Below are 18819 nucleotides of genomic sequence, written 5' to 3'. Positions count from 1 at the left end.
AACATTACGTCCAATGATCAGGGAAGGTGGCAACTGTAGTCCAACAGCATCTAGAGGGCACATGCTGGCCACCCTAGTTTAAAGGATTGTCAGAATCTGGCTATTGATTGTGTAGTCTTGATCCACATTGGTGTTTTCAATCCTTTAAGTGGTTTATCAATTGCATTCTACAGTGGTACCTTGGTTTACAACCATTATCCTTTCCGGAGGTCCGGTTGTAAACCAAAACAGATTGTAACCCAAGGTGCGCTTTTACCAATGGGGCCTCCCCCCAAAAATGGGTTGTAATCCAAAAAAAATGGGTTGTAATCGAAAAAAATGGGTTGTAATAAAAAAAATGGGTTGTAATAAAAAAAAGGGACACGTACTTCCAGGTTTGACATGGTTGTAATCCAAAGCGGTTGCAAACCAAGGTACCACTGTATATAGCAACCTGGCAAGAGTAATTATCTCATCCATGCTTGCAAAGCCTTTTTTTTCAGCCAAGGGAAGATTGGGTCCTATTTGGCCCAAGATTCCTGTCTCTTGCCACCTTCAACTCTCTTCAAAACCCTCATGTCCATCTCTAGTCTGAGATTTCTTTTAACAGTACAGCTTGAAAACCAGCCATGTAGTACTAGTGCTTTGCTACTTCAACCCCTGAATATACAAAATAATAATAAATTACTACAGCCTACTTCACAGTTTATATGCAGGTAAAGTGCAAGCCATAGTACAAGGGTGTCATACATTTTCTACATGTAAGCATTTTTCTTTTTTTCTTTTTTTTTAAAGGCTCTCTATTTGTACAAGTCTTGTTATCTACTTAGTAAATTAGGCAAGAGTCACCTATGGCCCAGCAAATTAATGGTGTTGACAACAATATTTTTGTTGTAGTACAGTTTCAGTGTCACATATTATAAAGATTCTTCATACGAGTGCAGATGGGTCTCTCCTGCCCAGTTTCCCAGCTCCTTTCAAGTCACATCTGCAGGACAAATTTAAATCAGTTTCAAACCAGCTCAAGTGGTATGGCTCCCTTCCAAAGAGCACAAACCATTATAGTTCTGCAGGCGCATCCGCAACGGTTAAAGAAAGGACACTCCTTACAAAAGTGTAGTTTACAGGATTCTTTGGAGAAAGCCAGGGCACTCAAACTGATTTGAAATCAGCTGCAGAGTGATTTATAACTGAGACCCTAACTGAAATGCTTCAGGTTTCTTTGCTTCAGTATATGTAATAATTCACTAATTTGAGGGGCAGAGTTCCTTGGTTGCTTCCAACACAGCAACAAAGCACCCTACCTAATCTTTTCAATATAAATCTTTACCATCAACTAGTACGCCACATACTACATAGGTAGTGGCATTATTGCACACAACATAGTGCTTTAGTTACTTAACTTCATGCAAAGTGAGTGCATTTTTCAGCTTAAAAAAATAGTTATTTTTGATTTCACGTTTGCCTGAACTAAAGTGATATCTATCAGGAAGTCCTCCAGTGCAAGACCCTTTGATATAAGCTATGCAGTAGAGCACAGCAGGGCCTAGCAGTGTATGTCTGATGAATATTAAATAGCATGCTGTTGCATCCAGACTAAGGCTGCATTCCAAACCTCCCCCTCCAGTGGGGCTGTATGGAGTGGCAGGCCCACCACTGCACGGCAGACGTGGCAGAAGAGCAATCAGGCGCCATCCTGTCACATGAAGGCAATGAAATCGGTTTGGGAGCCAACTGGCTGAGCACCACCCTTGGAACTCCCATTCAGTGGCTTCCTGCTGGCTGCTGACCAAGGAGCGGGGTGATCCTGCCAGTGATTCCCCCTCCTGCCTGCATGTTTGGCAGCTTGCGGGAGGCCAGATTAATCAGGAGAGCTGGACAGAGGGACACCTCTGCTCATTCCAACCACCTCTGCCCAGCTTGGCATAATGGGGAAGGGACTAGATTGTTCTGCCCATTAGCTGCACTTAGTTTCCATCAAAATCAATGGGATGTAAGTCATGAGAAATTTGTCCCTTTCAATGGGAACTAAGTACAGCAAGTGTAAATAAGGCTGCAATCCTATAAACACATACCTAGAAATATGCCTCATTGAGCTCAGTGGGGCTTAATTCTGGGATGTCATAGACAGAACTGTGTAGCTAGTGCACTAAATGTAATTGGATACAACTCATGGTCTCTTTAAGAAGTAAACTTATGATCTTCTACATCCTTTCAAAAGTGTGATCAACTTATTTCTACAAAATAACATTTCTTTAAAAACAACAACACCCCAGGGTTTATTTTCTTTCTTTTAAATGTCATTCATTTTATTTCAGGGAAATTAAATTTAGATTTAAGTGTGTATACAATATATCCTATACAAATGAACCCCCACCTTGAAACTGAAGTATTTTATTTTTATTTGTTAAATGAAGGCTGTTAAAAGGAAGAGAAATTGCTAAGGCAGGCAGGATGTCTAGAAATGTACTAAATCAAAGAAATCAGATACATCCAAATCTGGCAATTAGACCTATAAAAGGCTAGATTTAACAACCATGATTAGTTAGGAGGACTGACAATGAAATTGTCAAGTGGTTCTTGTAGAATTTTGAAAGATTCAGAAGGAGGCTTTGAGAGACCCCACCGTAAGGGGTAAAGTCATCCAACCTTCATCCTTGGGATTCACCAAAACTGACTACCTTCAGTTTTGCAAATACTGGTACTACCATCTGCAGTTTTAAGCTTCCGTACATTGCTCTGAAAGCTGGGCATTTTCCCTAGAACAAAAGCCAGTAAACCCAGGAAGTCAGCATCTTTGGGAAATATATTTGTTAAGGAACTGGATTCTAAAGCCAGTTTCATAAAAACAACAAACCATGTTTTTTGTAGTCCGACAGCAAGTGTTGTACCTTTGTTTACTCCCCCCCCCCCACTACATGGTGTTTCTCTTGTAGGTTATTAAACCACTTGCCTGGTCTATCTGAACTGGAAAACTGTGGTTTAACCCCAGCCTTCCAACCAGGAGGGGTTGGGAAGTTTTGACTTTCACTTTCAATTAACAGCAGTTTATAGTTATATTTGAACTCTTACTCTTATTGAAAGAAGTCAGCTTGAAGTTGACTTGTTTTAGTAAATAATAGTTAAGACTAACCACAGTTTATCTCAGAGCTCAGACATAACAGTAAACTACATTAGGCAAAAAAGAGGAACCAAAGCTAAGCTTCTGTTCACCTGCTTGCCTCCATGTTGAAGAGGAGAGGGGGGAAGTGGCAAGCCCATATATTGGGTTCAATAAGTGTTACTGATAACTTGATGTCAGCGAGTATTGATAAGGCTGCTTTCTAGTAGCGTGTTCCTGGTGCCCAACAAGATGTATTGATACATGTGCGGGTATTGATACATGCCAATGTATGCAGCACAGGATAACATGCATAGAAGAAAAAGCATGGGTGACAGGTGGATGTGTAGATTCAGCATAATTTAGATTTATTAGGGTTACAGGGCCATCTTCAGCCTAATCTGTTCAACAAATCCAGTGTGCAATAGCTACTGCTGAAGGGGATGGATGATGTTTTACTGCAGGCTATCATAGCTGCCAGCTCCAGCACCGCAGAGCTTGCAACTAGAACACTCTCTATTCCCCTGGGCAACTGCAAGTGGGATTAATATTTGTTGCCTTATTGCTTCCTGCCATATGTGAGGTAAATATAAAATGCAGCCTCCTTTGGGTCCTAGCTTCCTACTGCCATTCTAGCTCTAATTAAGATTACTCTGGCTCTCACCATCAGGTAGGTCATTGCTGGTTATCCTGTAAATTTGGGAAAGGATGTGCATCCATGGATGGTATAGTACCAGTTTGAAGGGGCCCTGAGCAAAATGCCCTCACTGAGCCCTGGTGGGTTTAGCTGGCAGCATTGTAGGAGCAGGGCTCTGAGCAGTACTGAGTGGCTGCTATTTAAATTACTCACAATGCCCCAGAGTTATACTTAGTTGTGTGGCATTGTAGTGAAATTAAAATAGCACCAGAATGGGGGTGGGTGGCTTCTGGGCAAGCATCTGTGGTGTGCCCTACTGGGTGGCCCAGCAGCTGCCCGAGGATTTTGGGTTCTGATGGCAGGCTTTAAGATATGTATGCAACTAGTGATGAGGAGGGGGAAATGAATACAGGAGATTTAAAGGCAAATGTATGAGATTTGACATTGCACTTACTAGCTCTGGAACAGCTTTAGCTGGTGAAAACAACCAGTGGTCTTTGTAAAGCCCTACACATTCAAAGGGAGGAATGCTATGGTTTCAGTGGTATGGCATCTGCTTTGCATGCAGAAGGTCCCAGGTTCAATTTCTGGCATTGGGAAAGATGAGACCATGGAGAGCTGCTGCCAGTCAGTGTGGACAATACTGAGCTGGATGGACCAATGGACCTGACTCAAATATAAGGCAGCTTCCTATGTTCCTACTGTGGCCCCTTTGTTATCTGGGACTTGCACAATTCCCAGTCTTTAAACACACACACACACACACACACACACACACACACAGATACCTGCAGCACAAGGAGGCAAATGCAAATATTGCCATCAAAGCAACAAAACAAGCTCTCTAATGATGAATTCGTTGAGCTCAGACCCCCTGGAGAAAATAAAGAGATGTCTGCTGTCGACCTACAAAAAGCCTTGCTCCATTTCATGGAGCCCCAGGAAAGCAGAGCCACTGCCAAGAAAGTGAGGTATATTCTTTGGTTAAAAATAGTACTGGCAGCAAGCCTGGATAAAGACAATTAGGGATGGATTTAGACATTTGTTTGCTGATAAGCTCATTTGGGGTAACATTTCTTCTTCCCCAATGGCAAGAGGGTGTCTCTGTCTGGGCATGCCGAAGACTATTCCCAAAGAGAGACTGCCACTGTGTGTTCGATGTTTCAGACAATCTATCTTGTGTTTTTTTCAAGGTATTTTTTATGGGAATAGGATGCTGAAACCCTAGAGCAAAAGTGGTGAATCTCAGGCTCAGGGGTCACACTATGAGTGTTTTGGCCTGGCTGCAATGTCCTAGAACTCTGATAATGCCTCTACCTTGCCTGGATAGAACATATGAAGAAATGTGTGTAGAAATTAGTATACAAAGGTAAAATCCATATATGTTTCTTTCCCTACTTTTTCACCTGGCTCCACCCATCACTGACATGTGGCCCCTGGAAAGGTGCCCGGAAGGAATGTGGCCCTTGGGCAGAGCAAGATTTCTCACCTGCCCTAGAGAGTGACAAGCTTGGACTACTGCTTCAATGCCACAAATGGGCAGAGCAGGAAAACTGGGATTCCAGCTATCACTGGTTGAGCTGGAATCCTGCTAGTCAGGGGCAGAGCAGTTGTAAGGTGTTGGTGAGGAAACGAGAGAGACAGCAAGGTTTAGGAAAGGTGCTGCAGCTTAAGGGCACATTCAGACCACATATTTAAAGCCCCATTATACCACTTTAAACCACCAGGGCTTCTTTCTGGGAGCTGTAGTTTGTTAAGGGTACTGGGAATCATTGGCCCTCACAGAGCTACAATTCTCAGTGTGGTTTAACAACCAAGCCCACTTCCTAGGGAACTCTGAAAAGGGACATTAGCAATGGACAAGCTGCCTTTGAAGGAAACCCTCTATGATTGATCTTCTCATTGAGGAATTCCCCACAGGCCACCTAGAAACCCAAGATGGGAAGCAACTGTGTACTGTACAGCAGGTGTAGGTAGACCTCAGGTTTACAGGACCTTCTTAGTGCTTTTAATAGAACCTTAAGCTGCACCAGCTGGAGCCACATGCTCAGGTTGGTGTCAGTGATCTATTGCAGTGCATGAACCACACATTTCGATAACCTGCACACACTTACACAAGTTACATTTGAGTTACTACAAAGCAGATATTCTAACTAATATGCAGATTGTGCATATGTGCGTGCAAGCCTTTTTCTGTTGCCATTGTTGAGTAGTTGGTAAACCCTTGCAGATCTACTACAAATCTCCCAGAGATTTACCAGTAGATGCCAATCTATTTTCTGTCCGCGAAAAACAGAATTTCACTTTACAGGATGCAATATGCAGCTTATAGCTAGCAGTGGCAGGGCTTGGTGGAGTGGCAAAGGAGGAAGGGAAAGGAGAATGTTAGCCGCTTTGAGACTCCTTAAAGGGAGTGAAAGGTGGGATATCAAATCCAAACTCTTCTTCTTCTTCTATAGTTTCACCATTTGCACCAGCCAAAGTAGAAGGGGAGGAGAGGAAAACTGACCCTTTGTTACACTAGCTTCCAGGCTAGCACAGCAAAGAGGCCTCGATCAGAGCTGTTGCCATCATGTGACAACCGTGGGAATGGTCCAGGATCTAGTGAACATTGTGCTAGTCCAGAAGTGCCCTATTTCCAATGGCTACCACAAGCAGTAACGTCTGCTCTATCAGCATTTGGCCAGGCACACAGGGATGTTCCTTGAGGCTCACACACTGGTGGATGCCAGCAGAACCAAGCAGAGCTGGGCGAAGGGATATCTCCACCTCATCAAAAAAACCAAAACAAAACCCCAACATGTTGGCTTGGGATTTCTGTTAACTCATGACCTCACTTGATTGGGCAGCCTTCTAGCTGAGTTCAGTTATGATTCTATAACCTTCCTTTCCTTCCTTCCTTCCTTCCTTCCTTCCTTCCTTCCTTCCTTCCTATTATACCAGTTTAGTTCTCAAAGTGGCTTTTCACATCTGATGATATTACTTTCTTCCAACTTGTCTCTGATTTCAGGGGCCGGGGCCTAGTAAATCACTGTTCCTATTCTTGACATTCAGGGAAGCATGATTAAATTTCTGATTGCTAGACTTGGCAATATATGTTTGTGGGATAGATCAAGCAATTAAGATTGGTACCATGGCAGGCAACAATGTTAGCCACCAACCCACTTGAAACCTGATGAAAATCCGCCCCCCCACCTGCTGTTTGCATTAGAATGAAAGATCCCCTTAATGCCAACCTTCCTCCATGTGCAAATAGCAACACTGGTGTGTGTGTGTGTCAGGATTATGGCAGGGAGTGAAAAGGATAAAATTCGCCTTCTGGTGGCAGCTATTTACACTTTAAAAAAATCCATATCTGCTAAATGCCAAAATGCTAGCAAGTTTGGCCCCAGCAAGCTTGGAGTAATAAGCAGGTGCATTTTCTTTCTAGTGCATAGGCAGGTAAGTGCTCACGCTTGAGCACTAAAAGGCCCCATACAGGGCACAGCTTTCAGGTTCACAAGCCACATCTGGTTAAATCAATTTTGAATTGGCAATAGCATATTGTAGGACAAGGAGTAGCTTCCTAGTGGCACAGCAATAAAACTGCTAGCCCAACCATTTGTAAAGCAAAGCAGGGTCTGTTACGGTTTCAAATTTGATGGGGAACCATGTGTTCAGATTCCTGCACTGTAGGAGGTTGGGCTTAGATTACCCGTGGGATCCCTTCCAACGCTATGGTTCCTCCAAGTATACCCTTTTTAAAGCATATTTTTAAAACACCCTCCTTCATTCACATTAATGGAGCACTCTACAGAATAAATGAAGACAGAATACAGCAAAAAGAAAGCAAAGAGAAAGAGAGTGGAGAGCTCAGCCAGGTGCCATTGTACCAGGGGGTGGTCTATGCATATGTATATCTCACAGAAGATGGTGTCATTTTGAGGAAGGAGACTGGACTGTGCTACTTCAGGCTACACATAGAGGACCAACAAGAATATTTAACCCCCTTCAACCAAAACCTTCCTGCAAATACAAATTTCCTGCTGTGCTTTCGAACACTCTCTGATAATGTGCTGCAGTGGGGTATTGTGGGAAACTATAAGGGTGGCTTCTACACTATTGGATTCCTCCAAGGCACCACAACTCATTTGACCATCATCACCGTTACTGCTCATCACCAGGTAAGCCTGCCAACATATATGCTGAGGCACAAACACAGGCAGGCCCCACCAAGAAGCACAATGCTGAGGCCATCCTCAGACATGATACTGATTCTTCTGTCAAGCCATCCTGATCAAACTTTATTCACATAACCTCCCACCTCTTCTGGCACTATGCTCTCCAAGGGAGTCTATTTCACACATTCAGCTGCATGTGCCAAGAAATCTACTGCCTCTACGTGCATGTGTGAACTGGCTAAGTAAATGTGTTTAGTATTAAAGGGTTTGGTTTCCAAAGAAGGGTTTTGAAAGAATATCAATATGTCTTGTGTATCTGTTTAAAAGCAGCCATTCCTTACTGGAAAGAATGTTTGCATTAAGGATAGCCATTAAAACTGTCGCCTCCAGATATTGCTGGACACTGGATCCCCATCAGTCCCAGCCAGTATGGCCAGTGGTCAGGGATGATGGGATCTGTAGTTCAATGACACCTGAAAAACACCTATTTTTCACGGATAATTCATCATAAATTACATGTATTATTGTCAACAGTGAACTTCATTTTTAAAAATAGGAATCCCATTCTTTTCCTTAGGCTTAAGTCATCCAATGCAATGCTGCCGATCAAATGCTCTGTGCGGAATTCAGTAAACTGGCCTTAGTCGGTGCATAATAGGAATCGTGCCTGCATTCCGTACCCCTACCCTTGGTCTCCACACATTTGGTGCAATAAAGAATGGAGAACCCACAGCTCTCAATATATTGTTGGGCTCCAACTCCCATCAACCCGAGCCAGCATGATCAATGGCCAGGGATGATGGGAGTTGCAGCCTGACAACATTTAGAGGGCAACGGGTTCTTCACCCCAGGTCTATATGGGATATATGCATGTAGAGTATTAAGTGAATATGCCCAGCAGAGGTACTCTTTAGAATGTAATGTTTATGGGGAGGGGTTACACATTATTGGTCATATCTGTGCACATACACACCATCTGGACATTAGGATGGCGAGATGCATTGCTAGTGCCACACCATGCTTTGAGTTTACCTGCTCTGCCAAAGGCAACAGGTAAGCAACGTGGGTATGGCATCCCACCAAGCCCTGCTATTACACATTCCCAACTCTTTTCTGCAGGCTGTATGGGGTTTCCATTCAAAGCTTCCTTCCGAATGAATGGAGACTCTACAACAGTGTGGAGAGTGTGGTGAAGTGCTTTTAACGGTCGTCATGTAAACAAGTATACTGCAATGGTTTCTAAACTTTTGAACTAAAGCAAATGGTATTTTTTCCTGGCTGCGAGGCTCACCTTTACTTATGGTTTTATACTGTCTTGCAGCGCTTACTACCAGATCTGTCCGAGACAAGGGCATCATGGCCCATCTGAGGAAGCAAATCTGGGGATGCCAATTAAGGGCACAAAGCCTGCAATCCTATATGCACATACCTGGGAGTAAGATCCATTTACATCAATGGATCTTACTTCTGAGTAGATAGATATAGGCTTGTGCTGTTACTGGTCAGTTATTTAGTTTATTATTATATCTGTATCACCATTTAGATATTCTATGTCAGGTACCAAATGTATTGGACCATCTCTGCTCACTGCTAGCAGTTTATGCCAGTACCGGAAAAAGGCTTCTGTAGGCCTTTGGGAGAATGCTAACAAGGTTCATCTAGGAGGCCCCGATTTCTCCCTCTCTCTCTATAGTGAATCACTATAAGTCCTGAGTACTTCCAGTGGTCTCTTTGTTTCTTTTATTCCAGTAAACATTACTTAAGTCATAAATACGAATAATTCGCTTAACTCCATCAGACACTGTACATATAGAAAACAACGGTTTTCAGTTCAGACATCCCCCCCTTCGTTCTTTGTTTTGAGGCAGCAATAAACAGTATCGGAATCTTGTGGTTCACAGGTCTGTGGCACTAAATTCACAGTGGATAAACGCCGACAACTGGAATAGCTACCGTCTTCTCAGATTGAGGGCACGCGTCTTGTGGACTACCCCATGATGGTGCAAAAGCGACCGGAAGCTGCTTTAGGTAGCAGCAGAACTGAACGGGCCACTTTGTGTGGCCCCCTTCCGTACCATGTGCATGAGCACGCACTCCCCCCATACACATGTGCGTTGCCTATGCCCGTTCTTCCTCTGAAAAACAGGCACGTTATTATAAAAATAGCACAGCATTTCAACGGCATGTACAGTTTACGCCTCAAGAGGCAAAAGGGAACGTAACATTTTCCTGGATATAGACGCTATACATTTTAAGGCACACCAAAAGGGTTTAAGCTTACCATTTCCATGCTACTTGAAACCTTTGTTATGCTCACAAAAGACAGTAGCAACGATTGACTGGAAATGCTGAACATTTAAATGTTCATTCCCTAGGAGTGGCCAATGCTTTTCTTTACTTTTCTTAATTTTTTTTTTGTTTTTTTGTATGCTCTTAGGGTTTAAAATTTCAATTTGGAAAAAAGACAGAGAAATAAATAAATAAATAAAAGAAAAGAAATATATGAGGATGGGCATTTCAGAGTATTTTTTAAAAATAATATTTCATGTTACATTTTATATATATAGATATGGCTACATGCAGTACATCTACATATATAAAATGGTAAGAGAGCTCCTTTAACCCATACTCAACTTTAGTACAGTACTCATTAATATAACTGGGGTTTCAATTATGCCAGTGAATACTTCACTTCTTTCTAATGCAGAACCCAATCAGCAAACAAACAAACAAACAGAAACAAAACAAAACAAAAATCCAATAAAATAAAGTAAAATAAAATAAAAATAAGACTGTCTTAACATGCAATGCAATAGGCATCCTGTGGCACGAGTTTTCTTATCCAATCTATTTACAATACAGCTGAGTACATTATTTACACAGGTTACAGTGTTTTGTCACAATGGATTTTTCATGGTCCCCCCACTAGCTCACTCCGCCCCCAAGTGTTCCCAGTGCTACATCCTGTCAGACGTGCGTTTCAATGAAGGAATGAGTGTGTGTCAGCAGAGGGGCTGAAGCTGCAAGTTCAGAGGCTCCGTTTTGGGTTTTCAGAACAGCGCCGTACTCACAAATGTCCAGGAAAAATTCATAGTTCTTCATTTTCCATTCTTTGAATTTCTTGGATGTCAAGTTGGGCTCATGGAGTAGGCTATTGATCACTGCAAGATCTCCTTCCTTTGCCTGCCAGAGGTTGGAAAGACAACATTCTGTTTAAGTGTGGAGTTATACGCTTGTCACAGTTTCAGCTAGGGTTGGGTGAATTTGTCGATTTCGGCTTCTCTTAATTTCTAATTTTCCAATCTTGCATGCAGTTTTCCACATTTCTTCATCAGAATGAATATTTCACTCCTCACCTTGCCCCCCCCAGGTCCTCTTGGAAATTCATCAGCATTTTAGTTTTAGTTGCATAAATTTCTTATGCAATTTTGCTAAATATGCACATTTTTACAAAACGGTTTTCCCTAACAAGCCATTTTTTGTATCTTACTTTCAGTATTCTATGCTTTTATATGCACACTTTACCCTGTTACATGCATTTGTGTGCACATTTCTTAGCTTGAGAACTGCACTGCAAGATTCAGAGAAGTGTGAATCTTTCACGTACAGTATTGTTTTGGAAAGTGCAAATTATGTAGGGTTGCAAACTAAACCCCATTTCTTCATAATCCCTATTTACACACGGTAGTGCTTGACATAGTTGAATGGACTTTGGTTGCAGATGAGACTACTGCAATGTACTCTGGCTTAAAAAAGCATCTGGAAACATCAGCTGGTGAGAAATGCAAAGGACTGCTGGTAGTAGCCTGAATTGTGAACATATGTACCAATTTTATGGCTGCCAATTTGTTTCTGGGCCCAGTTCAAAGTGACAATTACTCTTTGGGACTTCGATATCTGAAAAAGGCTCTTCTGATATGACCTGATTGTCTTTATAGACCAATGTAAGTGGATGACAGGAAAACGCCACATATGTTAATTGTGGCTGCCATTAAAATGAAGGTGACATGTTCATATGTACTTTGTGCACAAACTGCAATCTCTACTGGCTGATGCAAATAAACACCTATCTCATCTCAGGTGCAACAGATGGGCACAGGGGTAAAGAGAAGGCGTGGGGAACCGTTAGCCCGCCACATGTTGCTAAACTACAACTTCCATCATCCCAGACCATTGGATATGCTTGCTGAGGCCGATGCAAGTTGTTGTTCAGCAACATTTTTACAACATTTTTAAGAGCCAAAGGTTCCCAGAACCTAATATAGAGACCTTCTCAGTGGTAGCACCCTGGTTAGGAAACTCTGTGCCCCATCAACACAGGAGTTACCTAATACCAGGTTAGGCTAATGTCTACCCAGTACTGTCCATTTTGACTGAGTAGAGGATCTCAACAGTCTCCAGGAGACAGTGGTCTTTCCTATCACCTGCAACTTCATTATTTAACTGGAAATGCTGAGAATTGAACCTGGGGTCTTCGTCATGCAATGCATGTGCTCCACCCATTTAGCCATTGTGCCCGCCCACATGCTTAAAAGGTAAAGGTAAAGGGACTGCTGATCATTAGGTCCAGTCGTGACTGACTCTGGGGTTGCGGCGCTCATCTTGCTTTATTGGTCATGTGGCCAGCATTACTAAGCCGCTTCTGGTGAACCAGAGCAGCGCACGGAAACACCGTTTACCTTCCCGCTGGATGTGCTTTCAAACTGCTAGGTTGGCGGGAGCAGGGACCGAACAACGGGAGCTCACCCTGTTGCGGGGATTCGAACCGCAGACCTTCTGATCGGCAAGTCCTAGGCTCTGTGGTTTAATCCACAGCGCCACCCGTGTCCCAATGCCCCCATGCTTACTTCCTCCTATTTCACTTTCACTATGATTAGAGCAGGGCGAACCAACATGGTGCCCTCCAGATGCTTATGCACTGAAACTCCCATTGGCATCTCTGGCCACTAGCCATGCTAGCTGTGATTGATGGGAATTACAATCCAATAACATCTGGAGAGAACAACATTGGCTGTCCCAGTGTCAGAGATTGCTCTTTGAGAATGTGATACCCTGGTTCTTAGAATTTGTTTTTATTTTTTAACTGCTGATGATATTATTCATTGGTTATCGCTGCTGGTTACAACTATTTTCTTTATGGTGTTTTAGTGGCATGTTATGTTTTCAGGATGGTTGTCCTCTTCCTTGAGGGTCCCACTTGAAACAAAAAGGCACAACAGAAATGTTTTACTTAAGAAATAAATAACACCTGGGTGAAAAGAAAGAATCCTTTTAAAAGGAAGGCTTTCTGTGAACAGGCATGAGGTATTACATGATTTATATCGTCATCCAGTTTTGTGGTTACTTCATTATGCTTTTGAGACTCTGAACAGCTAGGGAAGTTCGAAATGGTTTCAACAGTCATGCATATCTCTGTACACAGCAGAGAGCAGAGTCAATCTGATGCAGGGAGTTGAACTTCAGAGTCCCCACTCAAACCAACACTCAGCCAGTGGAGTTTTCTCTGTGATCTTGGTCCAATCCCTTCCCTCTCCATTCAACTCACCTGGCAGAATCATGGTGAAAATAGCATGAGGATGGGGTGGAACCTTACATATATTACTTTGAAGTCCTTGGATGAGGGACGGGATTCAAGAAATCAGCAATATGCAAAAGGATCATATGTCCAATAAATATTCTGAAATGTTTGTCTTGTTCATTCACAACAAGTTTTACAGCATTACACTGGTCTTTCATGTTGACGCAATAACATACAGAGGCCTGGTTTGTACAACTTGGTAAGCTGGACTATGGCTTACTGGTATCTTGGAAATGTTCTGGCTCCCAGAGAGGGAGCTCACTGTCACCCTTTGCTCCTTCCCCCAGTCCTGTATTCTCAGTATGGCAACTAAGCCAAAGTTTGACTTAATGTATTTTCTGAACCCTGGCTCTTGGTTAAGCTCTCTCCTCCTTAACCCTGTAGCCAAAAATAAGGTGCAGGAGAGATCTTAAACATGACTCCAGGTTCAGACAACACAGTAAGGCAAAGCTTGGGTGAGCTGCCATGCTGTGCAATTTCAGAATGACTGGGGAGGAGCAAAATGACTGTGTTCTCCTCCCTGGGAGCCTGTATGTTCACATTAAGCCATGGCTTAGCTTAGTCTTATGTGTGTATGCAGCTGCAGCATATCAAGGACAAATGCTTACTTTTAAAGTACTCTTGAGAGCTCGGATGTGATGAAGCTTTTCGTTGATAGCAGGGTCGTTGCTTCTCTTTACGAAGGACCTCCGGTATTCCTGCTTGGTGGAAGGGCGTTGCTCTCCAAATGCTGACAGACTAGCTTGCTCCAGAGCTTTGTACAACTCATGCAGACCATCTGCACTCTGAGGTCGCTCTTCTGCGTTTTCTGAAAGAAAATCCAGCTTCCTTTATTTGTGCGTGTAACAACAATATACGGTGACAGAAAACAAGAATAATTTATGCCAAAACAGGACAGTTATTGTTTTTCTGAAGCAGTTATTCAGCTTTAGGTCTGCCTGTAAACCACAGTAGTCTGAACCGGAGGCTGCAGGTGGAGGGCAGATGGAACTCTGCCCCAGCAACCTTGGCCCACCCTCAGCTAGCTCTTACCTGCCTGCCTTCCTAACAACAAGTCCAGGAGGTGGGGCTGGCAATCAACGCCTTAGTCTCAATGCTGCCCCTTGTAGAACTCAGTGGAATTGGGGGAGGGGGGTTTGGGAACAAAATTAGGCACCCATCTAACTGTACATTAACAGAAGCATCATGAAAGAGTCATGGCTTCCCCTACAGAATCCTGGGACCCCTATTCCCCTTACAGAGCTATACTACAAAGAGTTCCCTGGGAAGAAGGCTTGACTGTTAAAGCACTCTAACCTCCTGCATACTATTGGGGCCCATCTACCTAAGCTCTGTCTGCTCTGGCAGGCAGTAGATCTCCACAATCTCACCCGGGTACCCTCAACCACCAATCCAGGAGCCCTTCTTACCTTCTTCACACAAGCTACTTCGCCTTCTAACAGGCAGCTTTTCTTCAGATCTCTCTTCTGTTATCCCACTGGGTTTTACGCGGCTTTTCGCTCGGACATCTCTGTTTCGTGGGAGGCTTTGACTACGTTGCTTCTGGGGTCTGGCATGAGAGCTGTGGCCTCTGTGGCACTCCACCAATGGGAAAGGGCCATCCTGTTCATGGTTGTGTCGTCTTTGGACTGGTAGCGTTGCTTGTCGACGCCTCTCTGGTGACGACCCAGGTTGTCCGCTCGTGTACTCTGGATCAGGAGGGACAGTCTGCAGAAAATGGAGCCCTGAACTGGTCAACGGGGTCTCAATGAGATCCTGCCAGGAACGCCTTTCTCTGTAAGGAGGTCTGCAACCTGATGAGTGTGTGCTCGCTGCTGCATCCTGCCGGGAATCTTCCGCAGAAGAATGAGAATAGGTTGATTCACTGGAGAAGTGTCGTCCTTGCTTAGGCTCAGGGAATGGGCTCGAAGAATTCATCTGGAAATAATTAGAAACAGTCCGTTATATGACACAGTGTTGGGAACGTAAAGGAAAAACCCAGTGTGTACTGTACAATAAAACCTACACTCCTCTCTTTAGTCATTCTGTTACCAGTGTGATAGTTGATGCCCTCAAGAGTTGCTTCTGTCTTGGTAAGAAATCTAAACCTGTGGCCCTCCAAATATTGTTGGACTCCAACTCCCATCCGCCCCAAACCAACATGGAAATGATCAGGGATGATGGATGAGTTGTAACCTGGAGGCCACAGGCTTCCTATCCCTGATCTAAAGCCTTCTCCTACCCACATGAGTTACTGTGGCAACGTGGTTGGCAATAACACAGGGAATATTTAGCCCTCTTCAAAGTCCACTGAATGTGTCATCTGAGCATCCCACATGGGTGGAAATCTTGTGACATCCTACTGCTTACTCAGGAGCAACCACAGAAGCATCAACGGTGGTGGCAACTGCACATTTTAAAGTAACATCTAACATTAATGCTAACCAGCAGATCTGATGTGCGGATTTGAAAATCACAATCACTTCCCTTTGTAGTTGTTGGAAAACATCCTCAACCACTCCCTATTCTTGTTTCGACACAGGTTTTTAAGAAGTTTTTCTTGAGATCTGCTTAATGTAGTTGCAATTCAATGTTGCTTTGCAGGGGAGATTTTAAAGCCTCCTCAGAAGAAGTCAAAACTGGATTTCCAGTTCTTTTCTTTAAAAAAAGAACAAATGTTCCAACAAAATAGGGGGCAAGCAACATGTGGACATTGTAGTGCAGAATTTTTTTAAAAAAATTTTAAGGGACTGCTGAACATTATCCAAATTCTTTCAGCTATGTTCTGAAAAGGAAAAGAGAGAGAAAATGAAAAAAAAAATATTGGGGGAAAACAGTAAGGGAGGGGCTTAACCTGCATCCCAGTTGATGGAACAGCATCACATGGGTGAAAAGTCAGTCTGAGCTTCACCCATGTGATGCTGTTGCCTCAGTCATTCTCCCTTTGGTTCAGGCTGTGTGAGGACCACATCATTCACGCTGAAGAAAAATCTGAAAGAAAAATACAGAAAGAGTCCTATCTGAACTTAAAAAACACAGATAAAAGAAAAGGAAACTAAAAAGCAGGTTGTACGCATTCGGTAGACTATCCACCAACATACTTATTAACCACATGATCACTATGGCTTCAAACAGTTTATTTTGCAGATTCGCACCCTGCCCACCTCTCCCTCCAAAAATGTCAAGATACATTTGGCAAACGAAAGAGTATATCATTACCATCACTTTCTACACATATACAGCCCCCCCTTATGTTCTGGGCCCCCATGTGCATAAGTGAGATTGTGTAAATTATGAAGCACCCTCTAAAAAGCTTCTAAATGCCTATTCCCCATTCTCCAGCTCTCTCTCTCCAATACAGACCAAAACATCTGGAGTTGAAGCTCTGGGGTTAGATGGAGGCTGGGAGCAAAAGCAGCTGTGGCTGCTGTGCAACCCTGTGCGTCAGGCTTGGGTGCCAGATGTGGCCCTCCAAGTATCTCTGTTTGGCCCTCAGGATCCTCCATGCCATACTCCCTATCCCTAAGCCACACCCCACAGCGGCCCAGCTTCATATTCCCTTTGAGTATTTTTCTTTGGCTGGAAAGTGCCCTCGAGCTCTGATAATGCCTTTTGCTTGGCTGGCTGGCGGAAAGAGAGAGGTGAGTGTGGTTGTAAAGCAGCCTATTGTGGGGAGGTAAACATTACATTTGCTGCTCTGCCCACTTATGCTTCTGCTGTCACCCACCACTGGCATGTGGCCCCTGGAAGGTTGCCCAGAAGAGAATGTGGCCCTCTGATAAGCTGTCAGTGAACTGTTTCCTCTCCAGGCATGAAAAGAGAAATTCAGAGTCATGTTAGTTGCTACCTGTTCATTATTTCTTTTATGAACTGTTCTTACACCAGGGGCTTTTCGCATAATTAGGAAACTTAGCATTGGCAGAATTTGTTTTGTGTGTGTGTGTGTGAACTGCAACTTCCAAACCAACTTCAATCAGTTCCTAACGTCCTTTTTTTTAGCTTATTCAAAGATCAAAGGAAATTTCCTTTTTTGAAAAAGCTCCAGATGGTTGGAATACTGATTAATTGCATAACATTATGCATGCTTACTCTGAAGTAATTCTCACCGAGTTAAATGGGACTTACTCCTAGTTATTCATGCATAGGATTGCAATAGCTCCCATTTCCCCCCACCATTGGCCATGCTAACTGTGGCTTGATGGGAGTTGGTCTCCCACATCTCACTGGAGGGCCACCAGTTCTCCAACCCTGAATTCCTTTTACCTGTCCTATGAGAGGAGGATAAAATGTATTATCTGGTTGCTGCAGCTCAGACAGCATGGCTCTTATAAGCCATTGTTGTGTTCCTATACCAATAGTTTAGGAACTTTCACCACCGTAACTAAGTTTTACCGCCTGTGTTTTCTGATCCATGTATGGAAAAAGCACATGAACCTGACCATTGAAGGGCTTCTAAGCAAACCAATTTTTAACATACCAAATGTGTAGACTTTTTCTATGCTAATTATGGACTTTGGGTTGTGTGGGCAGAAACCAGTCCGACTGATGGAAGACAGCCAAAGTAGTTTGAAATTATCTCAAAGTGAGAAATTTCATGTGAGAACCAAACACATTGGGCTGAAATACCAATAGATGTGTGAGGTGATGCACGATGGACTTGTTAAGTTGGCCAACTGTCAAACCAAATAAATGACAGTTGACATACTAACCAAGCCACTTCTGACAGCACTGATACCTTTGCATCTTTGGGTAGTTCATTAATTGTGCATGCAATTGTTATTATGTCTGAGAAGGGGTCTGTGGAATAATCAACCTCACATAACCAACATGTTTAAGTCTAATGCATGAAGGGGTCAAAACCATAGTATAAGCTGTCATGCTAGGCTGAGCTAGGTTACTCCCTCTCTCACCTTGGAAGGAAGGTAATGTAATCAAGTCTATTGTTGTGGCTCAGTCTACCGGAGAAAATCAGTGTGAGAAGAGATTTTGAGCTGCTTGCTGCAGCTCAGACCACATGGCTCTTACAAGCCATTGCTGTGTTCCTATACCAATCATTTAGGAACTTTCACCACTGTAACTAAGTCAAGATTTACTGCCTGTATTTTCTGACCAAAGTATGGAAAAAACACAAACGTGGGCTCTTTTTATGCTAGGGGAAGAGGGGAACTTTGGAAGGAACTCACAAGGGCATATTTTCACACTGTACTTTGCTATATACTTCATGATTTAAAATCTCTACTGGGGTTCTCTCACCAAAGAGTACTTGGTCAAAACCTGGATCTTGACATCCAGGGAATTCTCTTTTTATACCTATCATTTCCTTGCCAACCAACACTCATATTTTCTCCATGGAATACCCCACATGATGCCACTGCCTTGCCGAAGC

At 43.3% G+C, this 18819-nt stretch overlaps 1 protein-coding gene across 4 annotated transcripts in view; it reads right to left on the bottom strand.

Moving 5' to 3' along the window:
* Nucleotides 1–9593: 9593 nt before the first annotated feature.
* The window catches only part of LOC310669448 (connector enhancer of kinase suppressor of ras 2-like), a 314320-nt gene continuing 305094 nt past the window's right edge, over nt 9594–18819 (bottom strand). For all 4 annotated transcript variants that reach the window (XM_083423485.1, XM_083423484.1, XM_083423487.1 and 1 more), the window contains 3 exons: nt 14864–15371; nt 14063–14262; nt 9594–11059 (listed from right to left, as the gene is read on the bottom strand). In XM_083423485.1, coding sequence (XP_083279611.1) covers nt 10844–11059; nt 14063–14262; nt 14864–15371 — 924 coding nt within the window. In that variant the 3' untranslated portion in view covers nt 9594–10843. The remainder of the gene's footprint in view (nt 11060–14062; nt 14263–14863; nt 15372–18819) is intronic.

This window comes from Podarcis tiliguerta (genome assembly GCF_965153285.1).
Source record: "Podarcis tiliguerta genome assembly, chromosome: Z".
Lineage (NCBI taxonomy): Eukaryota > Metazoa > Chordata > Lepidosauria > Squamata > Lacertidae > Podarcis > Podarcis tiliguerta.
Note: the sequence above shows the minus strand (reverse complement) of the source record. Positions and strands in the feature narration are given on the sequence as shown.